We start from the raw sequence: 24017 nt of genomic DNA on the forward strand, positions 1-24017 counted from the left end.
TGTGTAAATTTTGTTTTGAGATCTTAGGAGTGAGATTGCTTTAAATCCTGGGAGGGGCATGGGTGGGGGGTGGGTCAGGAAAGGGGATTGCTATTTAAATAGAAGATTTCATTGTGGATGTTGGTAGTCCGCACTTTATTTTTCTCTTTTTTCCCTTTCTCCCCATTTTGGGCTCTGTTTACCAGGGCCTTTCAATGTGTTTTTTTTTTTCTTGATTTGCTTGAATTTTTAAATTTAATGTCATCTACAGCTCTTTTTGGTGTTTCAGTAGATTTTCCTGTTTTCTGAGTGTTTTTCATTCTGGTTTGATGTTTGTGATCCTTTGGCTGCAGTTATCTTGTATAGATTTATGAACTGGAGCTGTTTCTTCAGCCACCTCCTCGTTACATTCGTCATGATCTTCATAATTAAGTTCCTTTTCTCTGGGACTTGCTGTCACTTCTGGGGGCAGATCACTTTCCAGCTGCGTGTGGGAATTTCCCATCCTCTCTTCATCTTCCTCCACAGCTGTGCTGCGTGGTCCATTCATGTGCGCAGGCCCTGGGCCTGGGGAGACCACAGGGGGGGGGTATTTCAGAGCCCCCAAGGGAAACATTGGCTGTATGGATGGTGTCAGTTACCAGTGTTACTTAAATTGGACTGTCTTCATAATTCATTGCCTTTTCTTCAACAATCTGCAATTCATCCTTTGCACCAACCTCTACACTGACCATTTTTAAAGATAACTGATGCTCATTTTCATCTTATCCACTTGAGAGTGACAGTCTCCATTGACCTTTAGTTCACAACTGAAAAGATAGTTCTGGGAGATCCCTAGGGGGCTCATGTCCATGTCTGTTGAATCTTCTTTATATATAAATGGCTTTCACATTTTTATTTGGGGGCCAGAAATTTCACTTTAGCCAAAAAAAAAAAAAAAAAAAGTTTAAACTGTAGAATAACTTAACAATTTTGAAGAGTAGGAAGTGCTGAGGTAAAAAATGTGTAGCCTTAGTAATAGAATAGTGAGATTCCAGTGCACGGAAAGCAAAAGGAATTACCTAGAAATGTTAGCAATGGAAAGAAACACGTTGGGGGTTTATTTTATTTAATTAGTGAATTTAATTGGTTAATGTGGGGTGGTGGCGCCCTCTTAGGTAAGGGAGGAGGAGGGTGGAATTAAAGGATTACTGTTCTAGATAATAGCTGCTCAGACGGAGTTACACCAAGGCCAAAAGTTTTTAATTATGATGAAGTTTATCATTTATTACTTGTCCTCTTGGTGTCCTATTTAAGAAGCTGTTGTGTAATCCAGGGTTACCAAGATTTATATCTTTGGTTTCTTCTTTTTATTTTGTAGGTACAAACTTTATTTTCCATGTATGATTAACATTTTCCTGTCTAAAACTCTCTGTTTACCCTTTTTCTGTATTTCCTTTTTTACGCCTCCAGTTGTTTGACCCATTCATTTTCTCTGTGTTCAGCTTCTTGGCTTCTCATGTTTCTCAGCTGTTTGAACAAAGCACCCGAGAACGTGCTCCCTTTCATCACCATCCTGTCTTCTCCCTGGCCCTCCATGACCACCCACTCCTTTCGGGAGAAGAGTACCTGTTGCGGGTCCTGTGGCAGTCAGTTCCTTCAGCTTCTCTGTGTCTGGAAATGCCTCTTTTTTCTGTATAGATCATTGTGCTGGATATATTATTCTTTTGTGTGTGTGTGTGACAGAGACAGTGACAGAGAGGGACAGATAGGGACAGACAGGAAAGAAGAGAGATGAGAAGCATCAGTTATTTGTTGCAACTCTTTAGTTGTTCATTGATTTCTTTCTCATATGTGCCTTGACCAGGGGGCTACAGCAGATTGAGTGACCCCTTGTTCAAGCCATTGACCATGGGGGTCATGTCTATGATCCCACTCTCAAGCTGGTGAGCCCGCGCTCAAGCGAGTGACGTCGGGGTTTTGAACCTGGTTCCTCTGTGTCCTTTCTATCCACTGCACCACTGCCTATTCAGGCTGGATATATTATTCTTGTCTGGTGGTTTCTTTCAATAATTTGAATATTTTTTAAAACTTTATTTTTTTCTTTTTCGAAGTGAGAGGAGGGGAGCTAGAGAGACAGATTTCCGCATGCACCCCCAACCGGGATCCACCTGGCAGCTCCTGTCTGGGGCCAATGCTCTGCCCATTTTGGGTCATACTTGCAACCTAGCTATATTTAACGCCTGGGGCAGAGGCTCCGTGGAGCTGTCCTCAGTGCCCAGGGCCAGTGCGCTCGAACCAATTGAGCCATGGCTGTGGTAGGGGAAGAGAGAGAAGTGTGTGCATGCCAGCAGGAGAGAGAAAGAGAGAGAGAGAGAAGGGGGAGGCGGAGGGGTGGAGAAGCAAATGGTCACTTCTTCTGTATGTCCTGATCAGGAATCAAACCAAAGACATCCACATGCCAGGCCTATTGTCTACCACTAAGTCAACTGGCTAGGGCAATAATTGGAATATTTGCACTCTTTCTCAGCTTTTAGGGTTTCTGTGATGTCTGACAAGAATTTAGTGGGGTTTCTTTTAGAGGCTACCTTTAAAGGTTACTATCTTTTCTCTGGCTGCATTGAGAATTTTTCTTTTGTCATTAGTTTTTTGTTTTTGTTTTTTTTTTAAATTTTTTCTTTTTTCTTTTTTTTTTTTTAACAGAGTCAGAGATAGACAGGGACAGACAGACAGGAACGGAGAGAGATGAGAAGCATCAATCATCAGTTTCTCGTTGCACGTTGCGACTTCTTAGTTGTTCATTGATTGCTTTCTCACATGTGCCTTGACCGCGGGCCTTCAGCAGACTGAGTAACCCCCTGCTGGAGCTAGCGACCTTGGGTCTAAGCTGGTGAGCTCTTTGCTCAAGCCAGATGAGTCCGCGCTCAAGCTGGTGACCTCGGGGTCTCAAACCTGGGTCCTTCAGCATCCCAGTCCAACGCTCTATCCACTGCGCCACCACCTGGTCAGGCTGTCATTAGTTTTTGAGAGATTTAATATATGCCCTGGAGAAGACCTTTTTGGGTTGAGACAATTAGGTGTTAGCTTTTTGGAATCATGGGTCCATAGGTTTGGAAGTTTCATTGATTCTTTGTTTGAATAGGCTCTCTGTTCCCTTTTACCTCTCTTCTTCCGGTAGACCCATTATTTTCACGTTACTCTGTCTAATGCAGTCAGTTCTCATAGAAGTCTTTCATTTATCTTTTGGCTATCTATTTTTTTTTTTTTTTTTTAATAAATTTTTATTAAAGGTAATGGGATGACATTAATAAATCAGGGTACATATATTCAAAGAAAACATGTCTAGGTTATTTTGTCATCAGCTTTTGGCTATCGTCTCTCCCACCTGAGTCATTTCTTGATTTCTAGCTTCAGCGTAACTAATTATTTTCTTTGTCTGGCCTCCCCTATGTCTGGGCTCTGGTTCATTCTTCATTGCATATATTGAGTTCTTTGGCTCCAGAATTTGGTTCTTTTCTGTCATTTCAATCTCTTTGATGAAGTGCTGCTTTTGTCATTGATTTTATTTCTGGGCTCAGTGAATTGCTTTTCTGTTTTTTCTTGTATCTCCTTGATTTTTCCCAGAATTGTAATCTTGAATTCTCTGTCATTTAAATCGGTCTTTCCTATCTTCAAGTTTATTTTCTGGAGATTTTTCATTTTCTTTCTTAACTGCCTTTTTACTTTGGTTATTCATTGTACTTGATGGGTTATTTCTCCTCTTGGGCATTTGTGGGAATGAAATCTCCTGTTTTTTCTTTTTTTTTTTTTTTCCTGTTTTTTCTTTAAAATTTTTTTTTAGAAGTATTTGAATCTTCACTGTTCAGTGAATTGATAAGTAGGCCTTCCTTTCGTTTTCTAGTGGGTGGTACTGAAGGGCAAATGTCTATTTTCTCTTACCCGCACTGCTGGGCTTCTGGGATCAGTGTGGCAGTGCTGCCTCAGCCGTGGAAACTCCCGTGTTGCCTATGGTAACGGGTGTCTCCTTTATGGCCCAGTCCTGGGCCACCTTGGTCTTTGGCCAGCAGCCCTGTGGTGGGAAGTGGTGGTCTGTGGGTCTCCTGGCCTGCGTGTTCCCGACGCTGTCTTCCTGTGGTCAGGGGCGCTGGCAGGGCCGCTCTGTCTGAATGGCCCAGCTCTTTCTCTGGTCTCTGCAGCGATGGGGGCTGGTTTGTGCGTCTGCTGTTTAGTCATTAGTTCAGAGAAATCTGACTGGATGTGTTAGAGCTCTTGGGTCTATCAGACCCTAGTAGGTTAAGTGATCACCCCGTGGAATCAGCACAGCATTGCTCAGTAGCATGTGTTAACTCAGGTGATTAATTACTGGGGGGGGGGGGGGTGACATGCAGCAGATGCCTGACTCTTCCTGTCTGGGTCTCTTAGCAACAGCTCGAAGAAGAAGCAGCTAAACCTCCTGAGCCTGAGAAGCCTGTGTCTCCTCCTCCTGTGGAACAGAAACACCGCAGCATTGTCCAGATCATCTATGATGAGAACCGGGTAAGCGCTTGTCCAAACACGTCTGGTGGTGGGAGCCTTTGTGACCATCTGTGCTTCTCTCAGTCATCAGTGTGTCCCACAGTGGTGTGGATTACATTAGAGCTTGGTTTCTGTTATCTTTGTTATGAATTTTTAGACTGTTGACCTTTAGGTAGTCTTTGCTTTTTTAGGTTTATTAAAATAAAATTTTTTATATTCATAATTACCGTATTTTTTGCTGCATAAGACTCACCTGACCATAAGACACACCTAGGGTTTTAAGGAGGAAAATTAGAAAAAAAATATTTTGAACCAAATGATGTGTTAGAATATTTAATAAAATACGGTAAAAGTATCCATGGATTTAGGAAAGCCAGACCTCAATTCTGTGAATAATTTTGTAACATCAAAGTTAGTGTTTGGCTAGAATCCAGCCCAGGAACTAGGAGTTCAGAGGAAACCGACACTCTCCAGTGGAGCCGGTTAGCAGTGGACTTGCAGAAGTGCGCAGCGCAGCATGAGGAGCGTGTTTGCCCTGCTCAGAAGCGAGAGGCTTGTTAGGTGAAGGTGGTCACAAGGTAGAAGTTGGGATTGTTTCAGTTTGCTGCTTCTTTTTTTTCTTAATTTTTTTCTGAAGCTGGAAACGGGGAGGCAGTCAGACAGACTCCCGCATGCGCCCGACCGGGATCCACCTGGCATGCCCACCAGGAGGCGATGCTCTGCCCATCTGGGCCATCGTTCTATTATGACCAGAGCCACTCCAGCACCTGGGGCAGAGGCCAAGGAGCCATCCCCAGCGCCCGGGCCATCTTTGCTCCAATGGAGCCTCGCTGCGGGAGGGGAAGAGAGAGACAGAGAAGAAGGAGAGGGGGAGGGGTGGAGAAGCAGATGGGCGCCTCTCCTGTGTGCCCTGGCCAGGAATCGAACCCGAGACTTCCGCACGCCAGGCCGACGCTCTACCACTGAGCCAACCGGCCAGGGCCTCAGTTTGCTTCTTTGTAGTGAGTGGAACAGTAGATCTTACAGGCAACCTGTCCTAAAGGAAATTGACCTTAAGAAAAGCAGCTATGAATTAGTCATTAAACATTTACAGAAATGATCTTGGACTCATATATACATGTATGTGTCTGTATGGATAGCTGAAGGACGTCAGATACGTGAGATAACCGGACATGTCGTGGCAGGTAATGTGGGCAATTAATATTATTATCTTGACTGAGTTCAAAATAAGTTCAGTTTATTGAGTGAACAGAGGCATGTCCATGAGGAGGTCGAGCCAGTGAGGGTCAAGGGCAGTAGGACTTGCTCATGGCACACCTGGAGGGCAGTGCTCTGTGGTCATGCTGAGTGTGGCCTGACTCCACAGTACTCCCGGGTTTAAGAGAAGACGAACGTGGAGTTTTATATGAAATTTCCTGCTTTTTAAAAAGATACGCTGTGGAACAATAAAAATACCTTGGTGGGTTCATGGGCTTCAGGGCCAGTTTGTGACCTCAGGGATAAAGTAAATAGGGATTAGAGATGGTAATAGTGGCAAAGAATCTTATAAAATAAAATCCTGAATTCTTTCGTAGTATATCTTCAAATAAATTGAATTCAGTGATACTTATAAGTTGATTGGATTTCTTTATGAGCCTTGCCTCACAAGCCTAATGCACAGTTTGAACATTAGTAAATTCTGTGGTTGTCTGACCCGGATGTGAGGGCTGAAACCAACTGAATTAGCTCTGATATAGAATTTAATCTGTGTTTGCTTCTTGTGTGTGTATTCATTCATTAGTGTAGTAGATGTTTCTTGGTGCCCATCAACAAAATGGAAAACTTGGAGACGTCTCTCTTCCGTTTTAGAATTCACACATGCAGTTTGCAGTGCAGTCTGTGAGGAATAGATGACCAGACTTGAAGTCTGTGTACTGTTAGAATTACAGTGAGGGTGATTCTCAGCTCACAGTATTGTAGGAATCATCTTTTTGCAAACACTGTCTTTGTGCACCCTGCTAGCAGCCATCCGTTGTGTTGGCACCTGTGTGGCTGTGGACTTGGAGCGAGGTTCCTGGACAAGGTGAGGGAGCAGCCCTCGCTCTCACTCCTCACTCCTCACTCCTCGCTCCTCGCTCTCGCTCCTCGCTCCTCGCTCCTCGCTCCTCGCTCTCACTCCTCACTCCTCAGCGCCCTCTCTGCCTCGCCCTGCTGCCTCTTGAGGGTTTCCACAGCTTCTCAGGCTTTCTTTGATGGCTTTGCTCTGACACCATGGGCAAGGAGGGAGTGGGTGTACCTCTTGTGCCTTGTTTGACAGCAGTTGGTTCTGGTTAGGAGTTAAGCTAAATGTGGCTTAAGAGATAGGGGCCATTATCTTGTGTAAGACATCTTTCTTTTATTTAGAAAGTTAGTGGGAGGAAGAAATCTCCCCGCAGATGACTGTTAACTTTAAAATTAGCTTCCTGAGAAATTGCCTTCCATCATATTTAAACTTCAGACTAAGATTTATTTAGTCTCTAAACAGACTTTTATCCTGTACTGTTTTTAAAAAGTTTAATTTCTGTTACTCTTCCCGGTTTTGAGTTCCAAAAATATTTATAAGTGCTCTAATATCAGAATTATAAGATGTGTATCAGTAGAAGACCAGGATGAAGTGGACTGGAGTTTTAAAAATCATCTTGTTTATATATATATATATTTGTGTGTATATGTGTGACGGAGACACAGAGAGGGACAGATAGGGACAGACAGGAAGGGAGAGAGATGAGAAGCATCAATTTTTTGTTGTGGCACATTAGTTCATTGATTGCTTTCTCATATGTGCCTTGACCAGGGGGCTACAGCAGACCGAGTGACCCCTTGCTCAAGCCAGTGACCTTGGGTTCAAGCTGGTGAGCCTTGCTCTAGCCAGATGAGCCCGTGCTCAAGCTGTTGACCCAGGGTTTTGAACCTGGGTCCTCTGCGTCCCAGTTTGACGCTCTGTCCACTGTTTCACCACCTGGTCAGGCTTGTCTATATTTTGATTAAATGATTTGCAAGTTAATGTGACAGCAGAAGAAAGGAGATTGACAGTAGAGTGTCAACAACCTCTGCTCACCTGGGCAGGTGTCCTAGGAATGATCTATTTTGCTTTTTTTTTTTTTGCCACTGTAGATTTAGCTAATCAGTGAAGAGCATCAGTCCTACCTCCTAAATATTGGTCTGATTAGTTGCTTATCTTCCTTTTTTGGCAGTACCTTAATTTGAGTCCTTATCTCTCACATATTTAGTTTCCTTCCTTCAGTCTCTTCTAAGTCATCCTTTGTATGAGTCCCATGATGTGATTCTTCAAATAAAACTTTTTTTTTTAAGTGAAAGAAGGGCAGACAGAGACTCCCACATGTGCCAGAATGGGATCTGCCCTGCAACCCCCATCTGGGGCTGATGCTTGAATCAGCCAAGCTATTTTCTTCAGTGCCTGAGGCCGATGTCCTCAGTGCCAGGGGCAGTGTTCAAACCGAGCCACTGGCTGTGGGAGACGACGCAGCAGAGGGAGAGGGTGGGGGAGAAGCAGATGGTTGCTTTCCCGTGTGTGCCCTGACTGGGGATTGAACCTGGATGTCCATATGCCGGGTTGATGCTCTGTCCACTGTGCCCCTCGGCAGGGGACCAAATAAAACCTTTTGATGATATCCCACTTTCTGCAGAACAGTCCAGACTTTGTTTTATAAATATTAGTGATTACACGTCTTCCTGGCCCTTGGCCAAATATGTACTTCTTTCTTTAGTGATGTCCTGTCAGAACAAGTTCTGAGTGTTCCTCTGAGGTTGTTAGTATCTTTGCCCCATAATGTTGCCTCTGCCTTCAGGTGTTTTTGTGTCTTCACCTGTCTCTTGTCTGTTGATTGCACTTTTACTTCAGGACCTCGTTCAAGTGTCATTTTCTCTGTGAAGAACCTTCAAGACCCTTCTCTTCCTGGCTCACTAAAGGCAGTCTTATTCATTGTTACTTGGGGTCCAGCAAGTGCCCAGAACATACTCAGTGTATATTCGGAGAATTATTTCTGTTTCTAGACTTAGAATAAAAATTATAATATGGAAATGTGAGGGTTTAAAATGAAAATATTTTTCTGCCAAGCTATTGATAGGTTAATCTGTTCTTAGCAATTAAGCCAACATGAAGTTAAGTACTTAATAAAATTTTGCAAAGCTTAAATCTTGAGGTTTGCAAACACCTGAAGTACTAGCCTTTGATATATATGAATTATATATAATTACATATAATAATATATTTATTATATGTAAGAAATATATAATTATACATAATAATTATAATAATTAGCTCTGAAAAGGTAAGTGCCTTTACATAATATACTAGTAAATATTTGCTCTAAGATAATTTTTCTTCCTTGTTTCTCAGTATTATTTATGAACAGTTCCACTTAGCCTGCCTGTTCTTGGTATAGACTCTAATAGAGAGTGCTTTGTGAAAGCAGATTTAAAAACTGGTGTCGGGTCTAGAGAGCGTAATTTGCAGGTACTAGATATTTCCAAATTTATCATCTATAATGATATTTGTGTGTTATTTAATATATGCCTATGAATTTTTGTTATAATTACATTTTGGCTTCTTGAGATGAATAGTTGCCTTGGAGCAGCTATTCTCAGCCAAAGACTATGTATTTTGATTGTCATAACTTGGCTGAGGGGTGGAGGCTGCTGACATCTGGGGAGAGGCCAGGGATGCTGCCAGATGTTTTACAGTAAGTACATAGGGCAGTCCCGCAACGAGGAAGTATCTGGCCCAAAATGTTAATAGTGCCAAGGTCAACAAACCCTGCCTTAAAACTAGCTATGGAAATAAGATTTGCTCTGCCAATTTAATGGGTATATTTATACCATTGTTTTTGACATTTTTGATACATATTTTTTTATCTGAATAATTAATTGCCTTTTAAGTTTCTTGGAGTTTGGAAAGTGCATTACACTATTTTGTACTTCTTAATCTTTATTTATTTATTTTTAAAAAAAAAATTTTTCTGAGGTTGGAAACGGGGAGGTAGACAGACTCCCGCATGCTCCCGACCGGGATCCACCCGGCATGCCCACCAGGGGGCGATGCTCTGCCCATCTGGGGCGTTGCTCTGCCACAATCAGAGCCATTCTAGCGCCTGAGGCAGAGGCCACAGAGCCATCCTCAGCGCCTGGGCAAACTTTGCTCCAGTGGAGCCTTGGCTGCAGGAGGGGAAGAGAGAGACAGAGAGGAAGGAGAGGGGGTGGGGTGGAGAAGCAGATGGGCGCCTCTCCTGTGTGCCCTGGTCGGGAATCGAACCCGGGACTCCCGCACACCAGGCCGACGCTCTACTACTGAGCTAACCGGCCAGGGCCTACTTTCTAAGCTTTTTAACATGTTCTTTAAGCATTCTATATACTATATGATAAATAGGTATTTGACTGATTATGATTGATAACTGAGATGACAGGGTGAATACTTATTTTAAGGGAGCGTCTTTCTTTACTCTTGGAAAATACTGATTAATACCCATTTCCATTTGTATGTCACATAAGAAGCCTTGAAAAGTTTCCTGCCAAATGCAGTGGGCTCTGCCGTGGGCCTGAGCCGTTGTTACTAGGGAGACTGGTAGGGGCACCAGGGGCCTGAGAACCATGAGCCGTTTATTTGCTAGTCATATAATTCTAGTTTAAATATCTTCAATGTTGAATTTTGTTAAATTTCATTTGTCTTTTAAAAGGATTTCTGTTAGCACTTATTTTACTTTTGAAAATAGCACATAAAATATATATAATTCAACATTTATTTACTACTTACTGAACACTTGAGTAAATCAGCCTAGTAGTTTTCTCTATTGTTCAGGTTATTAGGAAAGTTTTCTTGTAACTAGAAAGTAAGCTAAATTATAAGCTGTTCTTCAAAGAGATCTTTTTGGCTTATCACAGTAAAAAATGACAAACTTTATGGTATTTTATGTATTTTAATTTCATTAAAGACATTGTGAAAGAGAGTACAATATTTAGAATGTTTGAGAGGTTATTTCTAATTGCGGATTTCTGTTCCCTCTCTAATACGTGTTTGCTTTTAAGAATTTACCAATTCTTTACGTAGTGCTTTCAGTACAGATGTTAAGCCTTGACCGAATTTGGCGAGGAAACTATGAAAATAGAAATAATATTTTAGGCTATCATGAAAGAAGAATATTTGGAAATAAGGATAAGTTTACCTATAGCCTGGTCTTTAGGTAAATATTATTAAATTGATAGTGATTTTGCACTTAGGTAATGTAATTTTTAATTATGCAATATAATGTCTTTGTAGAAAAAAGCAGAAGAAGCTCATAAAATATTTGAAGGTCTGGGGCCAAAAGTTGAACTGGTAAGAAGTTTTTTTGTTTTTAGTGCTTTTTGTAGTAGTTTTTCATGGGGTAAGATGGACTGCGATCTGTTTATTTTGGGGTGAGAGGAATGTAGCTAGGCGGTAAGTTTGTGATACAGTTTAAAATAATGGTGCATGAACTTGGCTACCTTTGAAGAAGCATTGTCCTAAGCAGTCATTCAGTTACTCCAGAGGGGAAGAAGAAGGAAGGACAGAACTAGCTCTTTGAATCATTCTGTTAGGATGATGATGGTGCTTAATCTTTCTTTGTCTTTAAAATTTTAAATCTCTAAATGAATGGATTTTCTATAAGATAAAATGGATTTATAAATCTTCTTATAGAAGTGGAATTATTAGGAAAGTTATTCAGGTAACCCAAAAATCTGGAAGTTTTGATAGGGCATACATTGTATAGACCCATTAGTACTTTATTTAGGCTTACAGTAAAGTATAACTTCTTTCTTTGTGGACCTGTGTACAACATTTTACATGTATATATTTGATTTATTTTATAGCCACTCTATAACCAGCCATCAGATACCAAGGTGTACCATGAGAACATCAAGACGTAAGTATTTGTTGTCTCTGGAGTTCTTCAGTTAAAGACCATTATTCTATAAAGAGATTGTTTTCATGTTATCTGCTGACATATTATAATATAGCATTGGTATAGTTTAGATTTGTGTAATTTGCTGTCGTGTTACTATATGTTATCTTCCTCTGGCTTCTTGGGGGTTGGGGTAACAACTTTGAGTTTCCGAGGCCAAAAATGAAATAAATTATTGCATAAAACTAGCTGGTTTTATGATCTGCTAGTAAAAAGGTGGATACTTAACATTGAAATGGCTTACCTTGAGGCTTGAATATTTTGCCTCCTGTTTTGTCTTTTTTTCAGTGGAGTCCCTGCAAGGCGCATGATGAAGTAAGATAATGAAGCTTTTTCATTTAAGACTAGTGATGACACCGTCCCCCACCAAGCCACATCTGCCATTGCAAAGTAGACGTGCCACGGATCATTTTACCATTATTCAAAACCCTATTCTAGGGAAATCCCTTCCATGACTCTTGCTAATGACGGTATTTGTAGACCCTTCTGCCATTTAACGTCCTGGTGCCTTGGAAGCGCTCAGTCCCCTCGCCTGGCTGAGGAGACGGCTCCAGTGTAGTTTGCTCAGCCCTGTTCATCCTAGATGCCAGGCTTCTAAGGATGTGGGTTTTGGAATAAGAAAATAAGTAAAAAAGAGAACCTACTTTCTTGATCTGATTGAAGTAAGAGAGGAGGCTAGATAGGTATCTTTTCAAAAAAATTATACTTTAAGAGAATTTTAGGTGAATTAGTTTGTAACAAAAATGTGATATTTCTACTTTATATGTTTTATTAAGTATTACCAGAAATTATAATTAGTAGTTACTAATGAGCATATTGCTATATATATATATATATATATATACACACACACACACACATATATATACCTATATGTCATTTCTATTTAAAAAACCTTTATTGAGAGTATATATAGTAGTTGACTACTTTGCAGAACTGGTGGCAGATATAATTTGCATGGTAGTATGCATGAGAAAAATGGAAATATGAATAATTTTAAATATTGTTAAAGTGGTTTCTAATTAAAGTCATATACTTAGAATTTTGGATAAAATATAGTTGGCTACTTTTAATGATTTTTCCCCCACACAGAGCTTCAGTTATGTTGTGTTCTGTGTTCCCCACTCTCCTCCCCCCAATATTAGCTAGAGAGCAGCTCTGTCTGATTTATTTTATGTTACTGTATTGTAGAATGCTTAGCACATTGTTCTGAGCTGGGTTACTGACTAGCTGTCTTCTTCATTTAAATACTTAGGAACATTTACAATGATGTATATTGGTTATCATTTGTTTTTCAGTAGTTCATAATTACAATTAGAGCAAACTTAATATGTGGTAATACTGCTACTGTACATGTGAAATTCCTTGAGAAGTAGCATTTACTCAGCTGCATGTACCCAAGTAGCTATTCTTTCATCACTGTCATTTGCTTTGTATGAAATAGCAAATGTATCTTTAATAATTCTTGTGCTCTCTCAGCTACTTTTCCATATAGCCAGCTCCTGATTGTCCATGCTCATTTGAGTGGAGCCAGTGTCACTATTAGTCCTGAGTGGCAGATAATCCAAAAAATTACTTCTGCTTGCCTTGGCCTTGTATTTATATTTGAATAATCTGCTTGAAATTCTTTCTGGAAGTAGGTGGGGTATAAAATATTTTTATTTGAACCTGCATGTTGTTGTTTTTGAAGGTCACAATGCTTCAAATTTGAAAAAAGTGAAACTTACATTAAGATAACGAGTTTTACTGTCTGGTCACATTGCCCTCCATTACTTCTTAGAGTGGCTGTGTCATTTTTGTGGCTGAAGGAAATCTTCTGTTTAAAGCAGAAGTCACCTCTGTGTGTTGGTGTACCTTCTTATAGAAGGAGGTCAGCACCAGTCCTGAGGAGAGGGGAGGACTCAACACTTTTCCTTCTCCCACCTCCCCTCCTCCAGAGTATAAAAGATGTTCATATCACCAGGGTTCTCAAGAACTGTGTAATTATAACTGGAAAATAATATTTACATTATAATTAAATGCAATTAAAAATAATCTAGATAAAGTCTTTTTGTAGATTGGGAGGAATTTTGGTTCTAATTATTGCAGAGATTTTACTTTGCAGGGTGAAAAATTAAGATTAATTTTGATCACATATGTTTTTAAGTGAACTTTGCTTGTTTTTCAGTGTCTGAAAAAAAGTAAATGCATCATTCAATTGTGGTTTTTCTTAATGTCATACAACCATATTTTTCTCTTCTAGAAACCAGGTGATGAGGAAAAAACTCATTTTATTTTTTAAAAGAAGAAATCATGCAAGAAAACAAAGGGTGAGGTCCTGTCCTTGTTCACTGAGACTTGTACAGCTTTTCCGTTCGTGCTCGTTTAGGCGTTCACCTTCTCATTATGAATGAGAGTCGATCTTGATTACATGTGAGAGAAGGTAAAAACAGATGGGACTTAAACATAAATCTAATTCTAGCACTTTTTGATATCATAATTCACATTTAATGTCATCAAATAAATTTCTTTGGTCATCTATGTATAAAATTTTCATCTAGCCAAAGTAAAAAAAATGGTGAGTAGTTAATAAAAAAACATGATAGTAGAGAAACAGGATGATCTACATTTATTTTCTTAACCCTCAAACAAATGTGGGTAAGTTATGGTCATGCTGATTAGATATTATTGTTTTCTCATTAGAATGTGGGTCACCTAAAGTTTAATAGCCTTTTCAAATTCAAATAGTTAGCTTTTCATATTTATTATACGACTTGCAATCCAAAAGTTTTGTGGGCATAGTCTTCATGGAAATTAAGTTACAGAAAATATACTAGTATATATTTTTTTTAGTGAGAAAGAGAGGGACAGACAGACAAGAAGGAAGGGAGAGAGATGAGAAGCGTCAGCTCCTAGTTGCTGCACCTTAGTTCACTGATTGCTTTCTTTTCTGAGCCTCAGCGGGGTTAATGGTGTCTCATGAGTCCTTCCACCCTTTTATCTGTGTGTCATCAGACACAGGCACAGTTTTTCGCAGGAGGGTTCTTCTTTCTTTCCATTTGTATTTATAAAATGAGATCATGTGTTACTCATTTTTCTAAAAGTGTTCTTGATTTCATGTCATTCACTGGATTTTTTAAATAAAGTACAACCAATTTCTTTTTTCAGACTGTCAAAAATGTTTCTTATACAGCATTATTTATAATAAAAATATGCATGTAACCAAAACCTGCAACAGTGAAGGAATGATAAAGTGTGTTTTTTCTGACACATTGAAAGGATAACAATAAAATGTTAATTAATATGGTTGCCTTTTTGGTGATTGGGATCGCAAACCATGTGTTTTTGTTTTTAATTTTACGTTTTTTAACAATGAAGACATATTGTTATCAGAAAATTAATAAAAGCTGGTCAGCTAAAAGTAGTAGTTTGTCAGTGTGTTGATTAATTTGTATAGTCTTCATGTTAACTAGAAAGTCCCAGCAGACATGTTCTCCAGATCGGGACTTGTGTAGGCATCGGAGCTCCTTCCTCTCCCACGCCATGGACAGCTTTTCCCTCACCGCCGAGTCACTGGGCAAACACTCCTGTGACTGAGCCTTAGGAAATAACAGGACTTTAAAGCGTTAGGTTTGTCAGAGTCACAGTTCTGTTTAAGTATTAATTTGCTATGGGTATTTAATAGGAACAAAAAATCTGTCAACGTTACGATCAGCTCATGGAGGCATGGGAGAAAAAGGTGGACAGAATAGAAAATAATCCTCGGAGGAAAGCTAAAGAAAGCAAAACAAGGGAGTACTATGAAAAGCAGTTTCCAGAAATTCGGAAACAAAGAGAACAGCAAGAAAGATTCCAGCGGTAAGTAGTGTCGTGTTTAATGTGCTGTTTCCTTTGAATCTCACTTTTGATCTTGTACCATATTTATTGTTACCTGATTGGTTGTTAAAAAGTTTATAAAGAAATTTTGTTTTGAGTATATCTTGGCGAATTTAGCATTAACTTTTTAACCCTGGCCAGGTAGCTCCGTTGGTTAGCGTCATCGCAATGTATCAGGTCTACGGGTTGGATCCTGGTCAGGGGACAAGAAAGCATCAACCAATGAGTGCATAAATAGTGGAACCACAGAGAGATGTTTCTCTCTCTTTCCCTGTCCCTTTCTCTTTCTCTAAAATTAATAAAATTAAAAATGTATATGTAATTACGATACTGAATCTAAATTTAAGTGACTATTTTGAAATTCCTCAGTTGTTGAAAATACTCATTTCTTTGGAAATGACAGTTAATAAGGATAGACTTGAATATCTTGTAATCCTTTACACCTACCAGCCTAGTCAAACAGTATCAAACTGATTGCTAGTTACAGCATTCTTTGATATTAGTAAGATAGTTTCTGATTTACTTTCGAGGAACAAGTGTTTTTTGCAAAGGGAAAAATGTTAGTATTCTTTGTTGTCCCATGGAAGAGTCATGTAAGTCCTTTTAATCACGATTAAGTTTTTGTGAGGGATGATGGTTTTCTCCTTGTAAAAAACATTTGAAAAAAACAAACAAAAACATTTGATATCTTTTTCTAACCCTACTATTCTGTTCTCTGAGAGGCGGCAAAAGACTGGTATTTGAAATGGAAATGGCACCAATAACTGATTTTTCAGAAGTTTCCCGTAAATAGTTCTACCATTTGAACTTGGACTTATAACCTTTAAATCTTAATCTCAGTGTTTAAATTATTATTAATCTTATAGATAACTCAAGCAAATTACAGCTTAGGCTTCTTCTCTGACTTCTAGTTTGTTAAAAAGGTCTTATTCAGGAAAGTAATCTATGTAAAAGTAGTTTAATTTATGTGTCTCGTATATAATTTCTCGCTCGTATTTAGAGTTGGACAGAGGGGAGCTGGTCTCTCAGCCACTATTGCCAGAAGTGAGCATGAGATCTCTGAGATCATTGATGGGCTCTCTGAGCAGGAGGTAAGCAAGCTAATGGATTTAATTTAAGCCAAAGCATTCTTCAGGAGTTTTAGCCTTCTACCCCAGGAACTAAGGGTTTATTTGTATGTAAGTGAGGGAACACTTTACAGTTGCATTTGGACTGTTCCAAAGACTGTAGCCGACCATCAGAGATTTTAAAGCAGGCAGTCACATGATCTCATTGGCATTTTACAGATGTGGCAGTAGGGGGTGTGGAAAGAGATGAGGAGGCTGTATGATGAAGGACCTGATTCCGGCCACAGTGGTAGGAGTTACAGGAGGGGCTGAGAGATCAGTAGAAGGTCAGATGGACAAAATGGATGGATGAAGTGTGGACTGAGAAAGGAGAGCAATAGAAAGGGACGCCCTGGTCTCTAGGTTGGAGGACTGGGCTGGTGGTACCTTTTCACAAAACAGCACTAGCTTGTGCGTTTTGCAGGTGATTGTGCTCTAGCCAGGTAAGCCTGGGAGAAAGAGGATGTGATACCAATAGAATCAATTTCAGCTTCAAGCACCGAGTCTTTGTAGTTGTGTTCAAATTATCTCTTAAGGTAGTTTCAAAGCCTTATCTACTTAATGAGTTTTCTAGTTTTGATTTTATAATACGGCTTTTTCAAACATCTCCAAATTTTGAAGGTCTTGCTTATTTGAACATGGCAGTCCCTTAAGTAATGACCAAAGGCATTTATTACATTGCTGTATGTTTCAAACTTTGTGGCCATAATTCCTGCAATGATGACTAAATCTGTGTTAAATTTCTTAGCTTGCTTTGTGACTGATTCCATGGAGGCATTTAAAACTAGTATCAGTTAAACTGATTTCAAACTGATGTCTGCCCCAAACAGTATTTTGGTATTCAAACGGATTGAGAACAGCTCCTAAAATTATAGACTTTATAAAGATTTGTAATATTTACCTATCTGAGGAAAAGTTTTAGGGAAAAACTTAGCCTTGTATTGGGTTCAGTACTTGTATTTTTGGTTAAACTTTGTTCATGGAAGTTTGAACTTGTAAATATAAACTAAACCTTGGGGAAATAAATTGTATAGATGTAAAAAAAGTTTTAGTTGAATGTCTAAGGATAATATTCTTAAATTTTTAATGGAAAGATATTTAAGATTAGCAAGAAGTATTCAATACTTAAATGAGTTTAATTACTTTAAAATCAGTGATCTTAAGATTTTAGTGCCTGTTTGCTTAATTTTCTGTTTATTTTTCTTTAAAATGATACTAAGTTTTGTTCTCTAAAATGGTGTTAATGCTTTTTAAAAAAGACTAAGTATAATTAAAGTATCTCATAAGTTCATTACATGAAGAAACTTGACATAACTGGTCAGGTCTCAAATTCTATTATCTGAAGTATCAGCTTTGTTTGAAGAACTCTTCTCAAATTGTACTAGTGGGTTATAAAAAATAATGTGCTGACCTGTGGTGGCGCAGTGGATAAAGCGTCAACCTGGAAATGCTGAGGTTGCCGGTTCAAAACCCTGGGCTTGCCTGGTCAAGGCACATATGGGAGTTGATGCTTCCTCCTCCTCCCCCCTTCTCTCTCTCTCTCTCTCCCCTCTCTATAATGAATAAAAAAAAAATAAAAAAAATGTATATTCTCTAACTATGGTTCACTGAATGAATATTAGATGTTATGATATGCACTGCTATTTTCATTGAAGTATGTGGTTTTTAAGAATATATTAAGACAGTTGGTCTGTGGCCCTCTTTACATTTTATTTTATATAAACTTTCCTTTTTTTTTTTTTTTTGCAGAATAATGAGAAACAAATGCGACAGCTTTCTGTAATCCCACCTATGATGTTTGATGCAGAACAAAGACGGGTCAAGTTCATTAACATGAATGGGCTGATGGAGGACCCCATGAAGGTTTATAAAGACAGGCAGTTTATGAATGTTTGGACTGACCACGAGAAGGAGATCTTTAAGGACAAGTAATTTAAATTTTAAATTATTATCCAATAGAAGCTTATGTAAGTCAGTAAAATAAACTTGGCCCTGTTTTGGCATTTGAATGGATACTCTGGAAAGTAGAGAATATAGATTTGACTTAATCTTCCCCTAAGCTTATAGGTGGAAATACAGGTAACAGATAAGAACTGGGGTGATAAAATTGTGTGAAGAGTGGAACCCAAACACGGGTGGTGTCTTAATCACCTGGCGGTGCTTTTTTAAAAGTACAGATTTCTGTGCTCGGCCATGGACCAATGCAGTCAGTTCCTGGTAGATGGTTCCCGGGAATCTGTGCCTTTGAAACGGCTACCGTGATTTTACCGTTGTTCCTCAGGGTGGCAGCTAGATATCATGGGGAATTAGTTGTTGCCTAACCTTTCTATTCTCAAGGTCCCCCCTGTCCACCCCCCACTTTTGAGTTGTTAAAATGTTTGTGTGTATGTGTGTGTATGTTTTTTCTGTGTTTATTTTTTTTTAACACAGGTTTATTCAGCATCCAAAAAACTTTGGACTAATTGCATCCTACTTGGAAAGGAAGGTAAGAAATGGTTCTCATTGAGAGTGGTTATAGGTTTGTGATGGTTGCTACTTTGAGATTATATGCTCTAGTATCCCATGAGAGCTGATTTTTGCAAAGGGATTGCTACAGTAAAGATTGTCATGTGACTAGTATAGTGATATTTACAATTATATGATCACACCCTGAACACATAACGCAGACTCATATATTCATGGTTATGAAAAATGATCTGATATACTGTATTTTTCTAAAAACACATAATTACAATGCTTTTTGAACCTCATTAAGTTTCTAATTAAAGTATCAGGGTTTTAATTTTCCCTGAATTCTTTTCACTGTGGAGTGAATGTAGTGTTTTGGGGCAAGATATTTAAAGAGGTATTTTGAATGTTTACATATATGCAGGAAGAAAGAGAATTTAGTTCCTGATTAATAAAGTGTTTGAATGTTTCTGATAGTTCTTGATATTTTTTTATGCAACTTGGATTGCCCATTAAAGCAGTAGACATAATGTGTGAAGTTTTTTAGCCTAGCTATGCTTTAAAATGCTAATCATGTATATTTCTCCTTAATTTATACTTTGAGATACTGGTGATTTTTCTTGAAAGTGTTACTTGGTTTTTTAAAAATTTTATTTTATTGGCTCCTCAGAAGTTGTTTTTTGTTTTTGTTTTTTTTTTACTTATAGAGTGTTCCTGATTGTGTCTTATATTATTACTTAACCAAGAAAAATGAAAATTATAAAGCTCTAGTGAGAAGGAATTATGGAAAACGCAGAGGAAGAAATCAGGTGTGTTTCAACATTGTATGGGTTATATATCAGGGTTGGTATAAGTATGAAGACAAAATTGTTATAACAGGAGCTTTGTACTTAATGTGTACTTTAGGGATTGGTTTTTCTATGAAATTAATTAGGCTACTATGAACATGTTATGATTATTTTGAAGATAGATAAAGCGTTATATTTTCTATTTTCAGTGTATTTTAAGTTTTTAGTATGAGAAACCTATTAATGATTAAAGTTTTATATTTAATAAAATAATTAAAGTTTTATATTTAATAATTCCAAGTTGCATGTGGGTTGACAGTAATGGTATAATTAAATAGACTTCTAACACCTTATTTAAGTTATCCTCTTTATCAGGCCTTTTATCTAGCCAGGACAGGTAGGTGAGGGAGAGAAATACAGTGTGGTATCCAGAGTAGAGGATTGTTCACTGAAATACACAGGGCTGATTTCCTCTCAGATTAACTTCATTTTGTGAGTTTGGATAGTTTAAGTCTTAAAAAGCATTTGACCTACCTGAATGGTAGTGGCACAGTAGATAAATCGTTGGCCTGGAACACTGGGATCACTGGTTTGAAACCGCGAGTTCACTGGCTCTGAACGCTGTCAGTGAGGGGGTCAGTCTTCAGTGGGGGAATTGTCCACATGATCCCGGAGCTCACCAGCTTGAGCCCAAGGTCGCTGACTTGAGCAAGGGGCACTGACGTGGCCTGGTCAAGACACGTAGGAGAAGCTCAGCTGAAGTGAAAACAACTACGAGTTGATGCTTCTCATCTCTCTCTTCCGGTCTCTCAAAAAACCAAAAAGCACTTGACCTAAAAAGATTAAGGGGTCCCCAAACTTTTTACACAGGGGCCCAGTTCACTGTCCCTCAGACTGTTGGAGGGCTGCCACATACAGTGCTCCTCTCACCACCAATGAAAGACCACCCCTTCCAGAAGTATGGCGGTGGGGGGGGGGCTGGATAAAATGGCCTCAGGGGGCCGCAGTTTGGGGACGCCTGAATAGGTTTTAATACAATGCAATAGATGTTTCACAGTTGAACTCAGGTAACTCCTCAGCAGCTGTGACAGCTCATGTCTGCTGTACCAGTGAGGCTGTGGGGCCATGCACCTCCTCTCCTGTTACCCTCCCCACCTAGAGACAGGCCGCTGTACCAGTGAGGCTGTGGGGCCATGCACCTCCCCTCCTGTTACCCTCCCCACCGAGACAGGCCGCTGTACCAGTGAGGCTGTGGGGCCATGCACCTCCCCTCCTGTTACCCTCCCCACCGAGACAGGCCGCTGTACCAGTGAGGCTGTGGGGCCATCACCTCCTCTCCTGTTACCCTCCCTACCGAGACAGGCCCCTGTACCAGTGAGGCTGTGGGGCCATGCACCTCCCCTCCTGTTACCCTTCCCACCTAGACAGGCCGCTGTACCAGTGAGGCTGTGGGGCCATGCACCTCCTCTCCTGTTACCCTCCCTACCGAGACAGGCCCCTGTACCAGTGAGGCTGTGGGGCCATGCACCTCCCCTCCTGTTACCCTCCCCACCGAGACAGGCCGCTGTACCAGTGAGGCTGTGGGGCCATGCACCTCCTCTCCTGTTACCCTCCCCACCTAGAGACAGGCCGCTGTACCAGTGAGGCTGTGGGGCCATGCACCTCCCCTCCTGTTACCCTCCCCACCGAGACAGGCCGCTGTACCAGTGAGGCTGTGGGGCCATGCACCTCCTCTCCTGTTACCCTCCCCACCGAGACAGGCCGCTGTACCAGTGAGGCTGTGGGGCCATCACCTCCTCTCCTGTTACCCTCCCTACCGAGACAGGCCCCTGTACCAGTGAGGCTGTGGGGCCATGCACCTCCCCTCCTGTTACCCTCCCCACCTAGACAGGCCGCTGTACCAGTGAGGCTGTGGGGCCATGCACCTCCCCTCCTGTTACCCTCCCCACCTAGACAGGCCGCTGTACCAGTGAGGCTGTGGGGCCATGCACCTCCTCTCCTGTTACCCTCCCCACCGAGACAGGCCGCTGTACCAGTGAGGCTGTGGGGCCATGCACCTCCCCTCCTGTTACCCTCCCCACCGAGACAGGCCGCTGTACCAGTGAGGCTGTGGGGCCATGCACCTCCCCTCCTGTTACCCTCCCCACCGAGACAGGCCCCTGTACCAGTGAGGCTGTGGGGCCATGCACCTCCCCTTCTGTTACCCTCCCCACCGAGACAGGCCGCTGTACCAGTGAGGCTGTGGGGCCATGCACCTCCTCTCCTGTTACCCTCCCCACCGAGACAGGCCCCTGTACCAGTGAGGCTGTGGGGCCATGCACCTCCCCTTCTGTTACCCTCCCCACCGAGACAGGCCGCTGTACCAGTGAGGCTGTGGGGCCATGCACCTCCCCTCCTGTTACCCTCCCCACCGAGACAGGCCGCTGTACCAGTGAGGCTGTGGGGCCATGCACCTCCTCTCCTGTTACCCTCCCCACCGAGACAGGCCCCTGTACCAGTGAGGCTGTGGGGCCATGCACCTCCTCTCCTGTTACCCTCCCCACCGAGACAGGCCGCAGCACGGAACTGTGTGTGCACTGGCGACAGTGCTGACCGTTCAGCAGCATTCCTCAGTTTCTTATGGTTTCTGTACACAGCTACCCTTTCTTCCCTTGGTCTCTCTGGTCATCAGATTCAGGGGATTTGACAGTTTTTTCATTATTGATAGTCATAACTCTTTCGTGTTCTCTGAGTCATGGTTTCTTAAAAGAACACTTATCACCTCATAAGATGTGATTAGATATTCAGAAATGGTATTTCTTGCTCAGAAAAGTATAGGAGTGTTTCCTGAGTGTGCTGTGTAGAATGCTGCTAGAGGCTGAGTCACCGGAGGTGACCTTGAGGTGTTTTCAGTGGCTTGGCGAGAGCAGAGATCAGTTCACAGTGACTGAAGGGGACATGAGGGTGTGAAGGCAGCCGAGGGGGAAGCATAGCCTTGTTGGTGAGGTTTGTTTATAAAAGGCAGCGGCGAAGCAGCTGGCAGTGTCAGCCGGGAGGAAGAGCGTGCATGCACGTTGATGGGACTCAAGGTCTGGAGACAGACAGACGGACGATCACAGGGCTCTGTGGAGCTCTGAACCGGGGGAGCCAGCTGGATGTCAGTAGTGAGGTCAAAGCCCCCCTCCCGCGGGCGGAGCCAGGACCTACTCCCCGTCCCCGCCTGCAGAGTTGGGACCAAGGCCCTTGATCCAGAGCTGCCTGAGCCCGTCTTCGTTTCCAAAGAGCTTCACTTACGCATTTTAAAAAATAGCCTTATTTTTAATTACAAAGTAGTGTTTATAACATTTTATTTTTAGAAATTGTATATGTAACTTTTTTTTCAATCCCAGCTGATGTAAAGGGATAATTTGACATTTATACCTTACTTTTGCTGGATTAGCAGCCTCTTGCCGGTGATGATAAAGGAGCAAGCTCCTGCAGGAAGTTTGGTGAGTCAGGGAGTGTCTCTTAACTTGGAGACATTTGTCTTGTGAAGTTATGTGGGTACCGTTTCCTTCTCTGGAGGCCCAAGGCCCTCGTCAGGGTTCCGTGTCAGCGGTTTCCTCTGCATCTTGTTCTGCGTGACGGCAGCTGGGGCAACCCCCCCCCCTCGCGTGCAGCACTGCAGTGTTCCTTCCCCATGGGCCGAGTCTTCCGTTGCTCGCCCCCAGGTCAGCTCAGTTTTGTTTTGGTCAGCCTTCCCAACGGTCTAGTCCTGCCCACACTCTCTTTGAGGTTACCTTGAAGATTTCCCCTCTACTTCTATATGTTTCTGGTTCTTTCACTGGGAATTTTTGAAAAGAGGGGGTTAAATGATTGATTTAAACCATCCAAGACCAAAAGAGTCTTATCTCTGTTTCTTAGTTGCTTATGAACTTCATTTTGTTTGTGTCAGAGTAGATGGACAGTTATTTCAGAAATGAGTTGATGACAGTTTAGTATCGAACTAATGATTTTAGAGCCGATACCAAATAATAGGACAAGAGCTGTATCAGACTGGAGCAGTGTCAGGATTGCTGCGGCTGCTCTGCTGAGGTCAGACTGAGGCAGCTGGAGAGGAGCTAGGAGAGCACGTTGCTCACGGGGCCCGTGGGCAGAGAGGTGAGGAGAACCGGCCATTTCTGGATCTGTAGTTCCAGGTAAGGTAGGCGATTCTGCTGAGAGATTGAGTGTGGCGATATGTGAGAAGCAGTTGTCAAGGATGAAATCCATCTTTGGCCGTATGGGGGTGCCCTTTACCGTGATACGCACGACAGGAGGAGGAGTAGATTTTGGGGGGGAATCAGGGCATGCTAATTTTCAGATACCTGTTAGAGACTCAAGTGGAAAGCTGAAGTACACAGGTAAGTGGTGTTTAGGAAAAAGATCTGGTT

General features: G+C 41.3%; 1 protein-coding gene across 23 annotated transcripts in view; it reads left to right on the forward strand.

Annotated features, from left to right (window-relative positions):
- Positions 1-24017, forward strand: part of NCOR1 (nuclear receptor corepressor 1) — a 123863-nt gene that overhangs the window by 28707 nt on the left and 71139 nt on the right. For 14 of the 23 annotated variants that reach the window (XM_066264326.1, XM_066264325.1, XM_066264327.1 and 11 more), the window contains exons 6-15: positions 4381-4494; positions 10766-10822; positions 11338-11390; positions 11718-11744; positions 13672-13738; positions 15094-15266; positions 16285-16375; positions 18140-18318; positions 18821-18875; positions 19546-19647. In XM_066264326.1, the coding sequence (XP_066120423.1) occupies positions 4381-4494; positions 10766-10822; positions 11338-11390; positions 11718-11744; positions 13672-13738; positions 15094-15266; positions 16285-16375; positions 18140-18318; positions 18821-18875; positions 19546-19647 (918 nt within the window). The remainder of the gene's footprint in view (positions 1-4380; positions 4495-10765; positions 10823-11337; positions 11391-11717; positions 11745-13671; positions 13739-15093; positions 15267-16284; positions 16376-18139; positions 18319-18820; positions 18876-19545; positions 19648-24017) is intronic. The other 9 variants (XM_066264332.1, XM_066264348.1, XM_066264333.1 and 6 more) reach the window with 1 other exon arrangement.

The sequence above is a fragment of the Saccopteryx bilineata genome, chromosome 2 (assembly GCF_036850765.1).
Source record: "Saccopteryx bilineata isolate mSacBil1 chromosome 2, mSacBil1_pri_phased_curated, whole genome shotgun sequence".
Lineage (NCBI taxonomy): Eukaryota > Metazoa > Chordata > Mammalia > Chiroptera > Emballonuridae > Saccopteryx > Saccopteryx bilineata.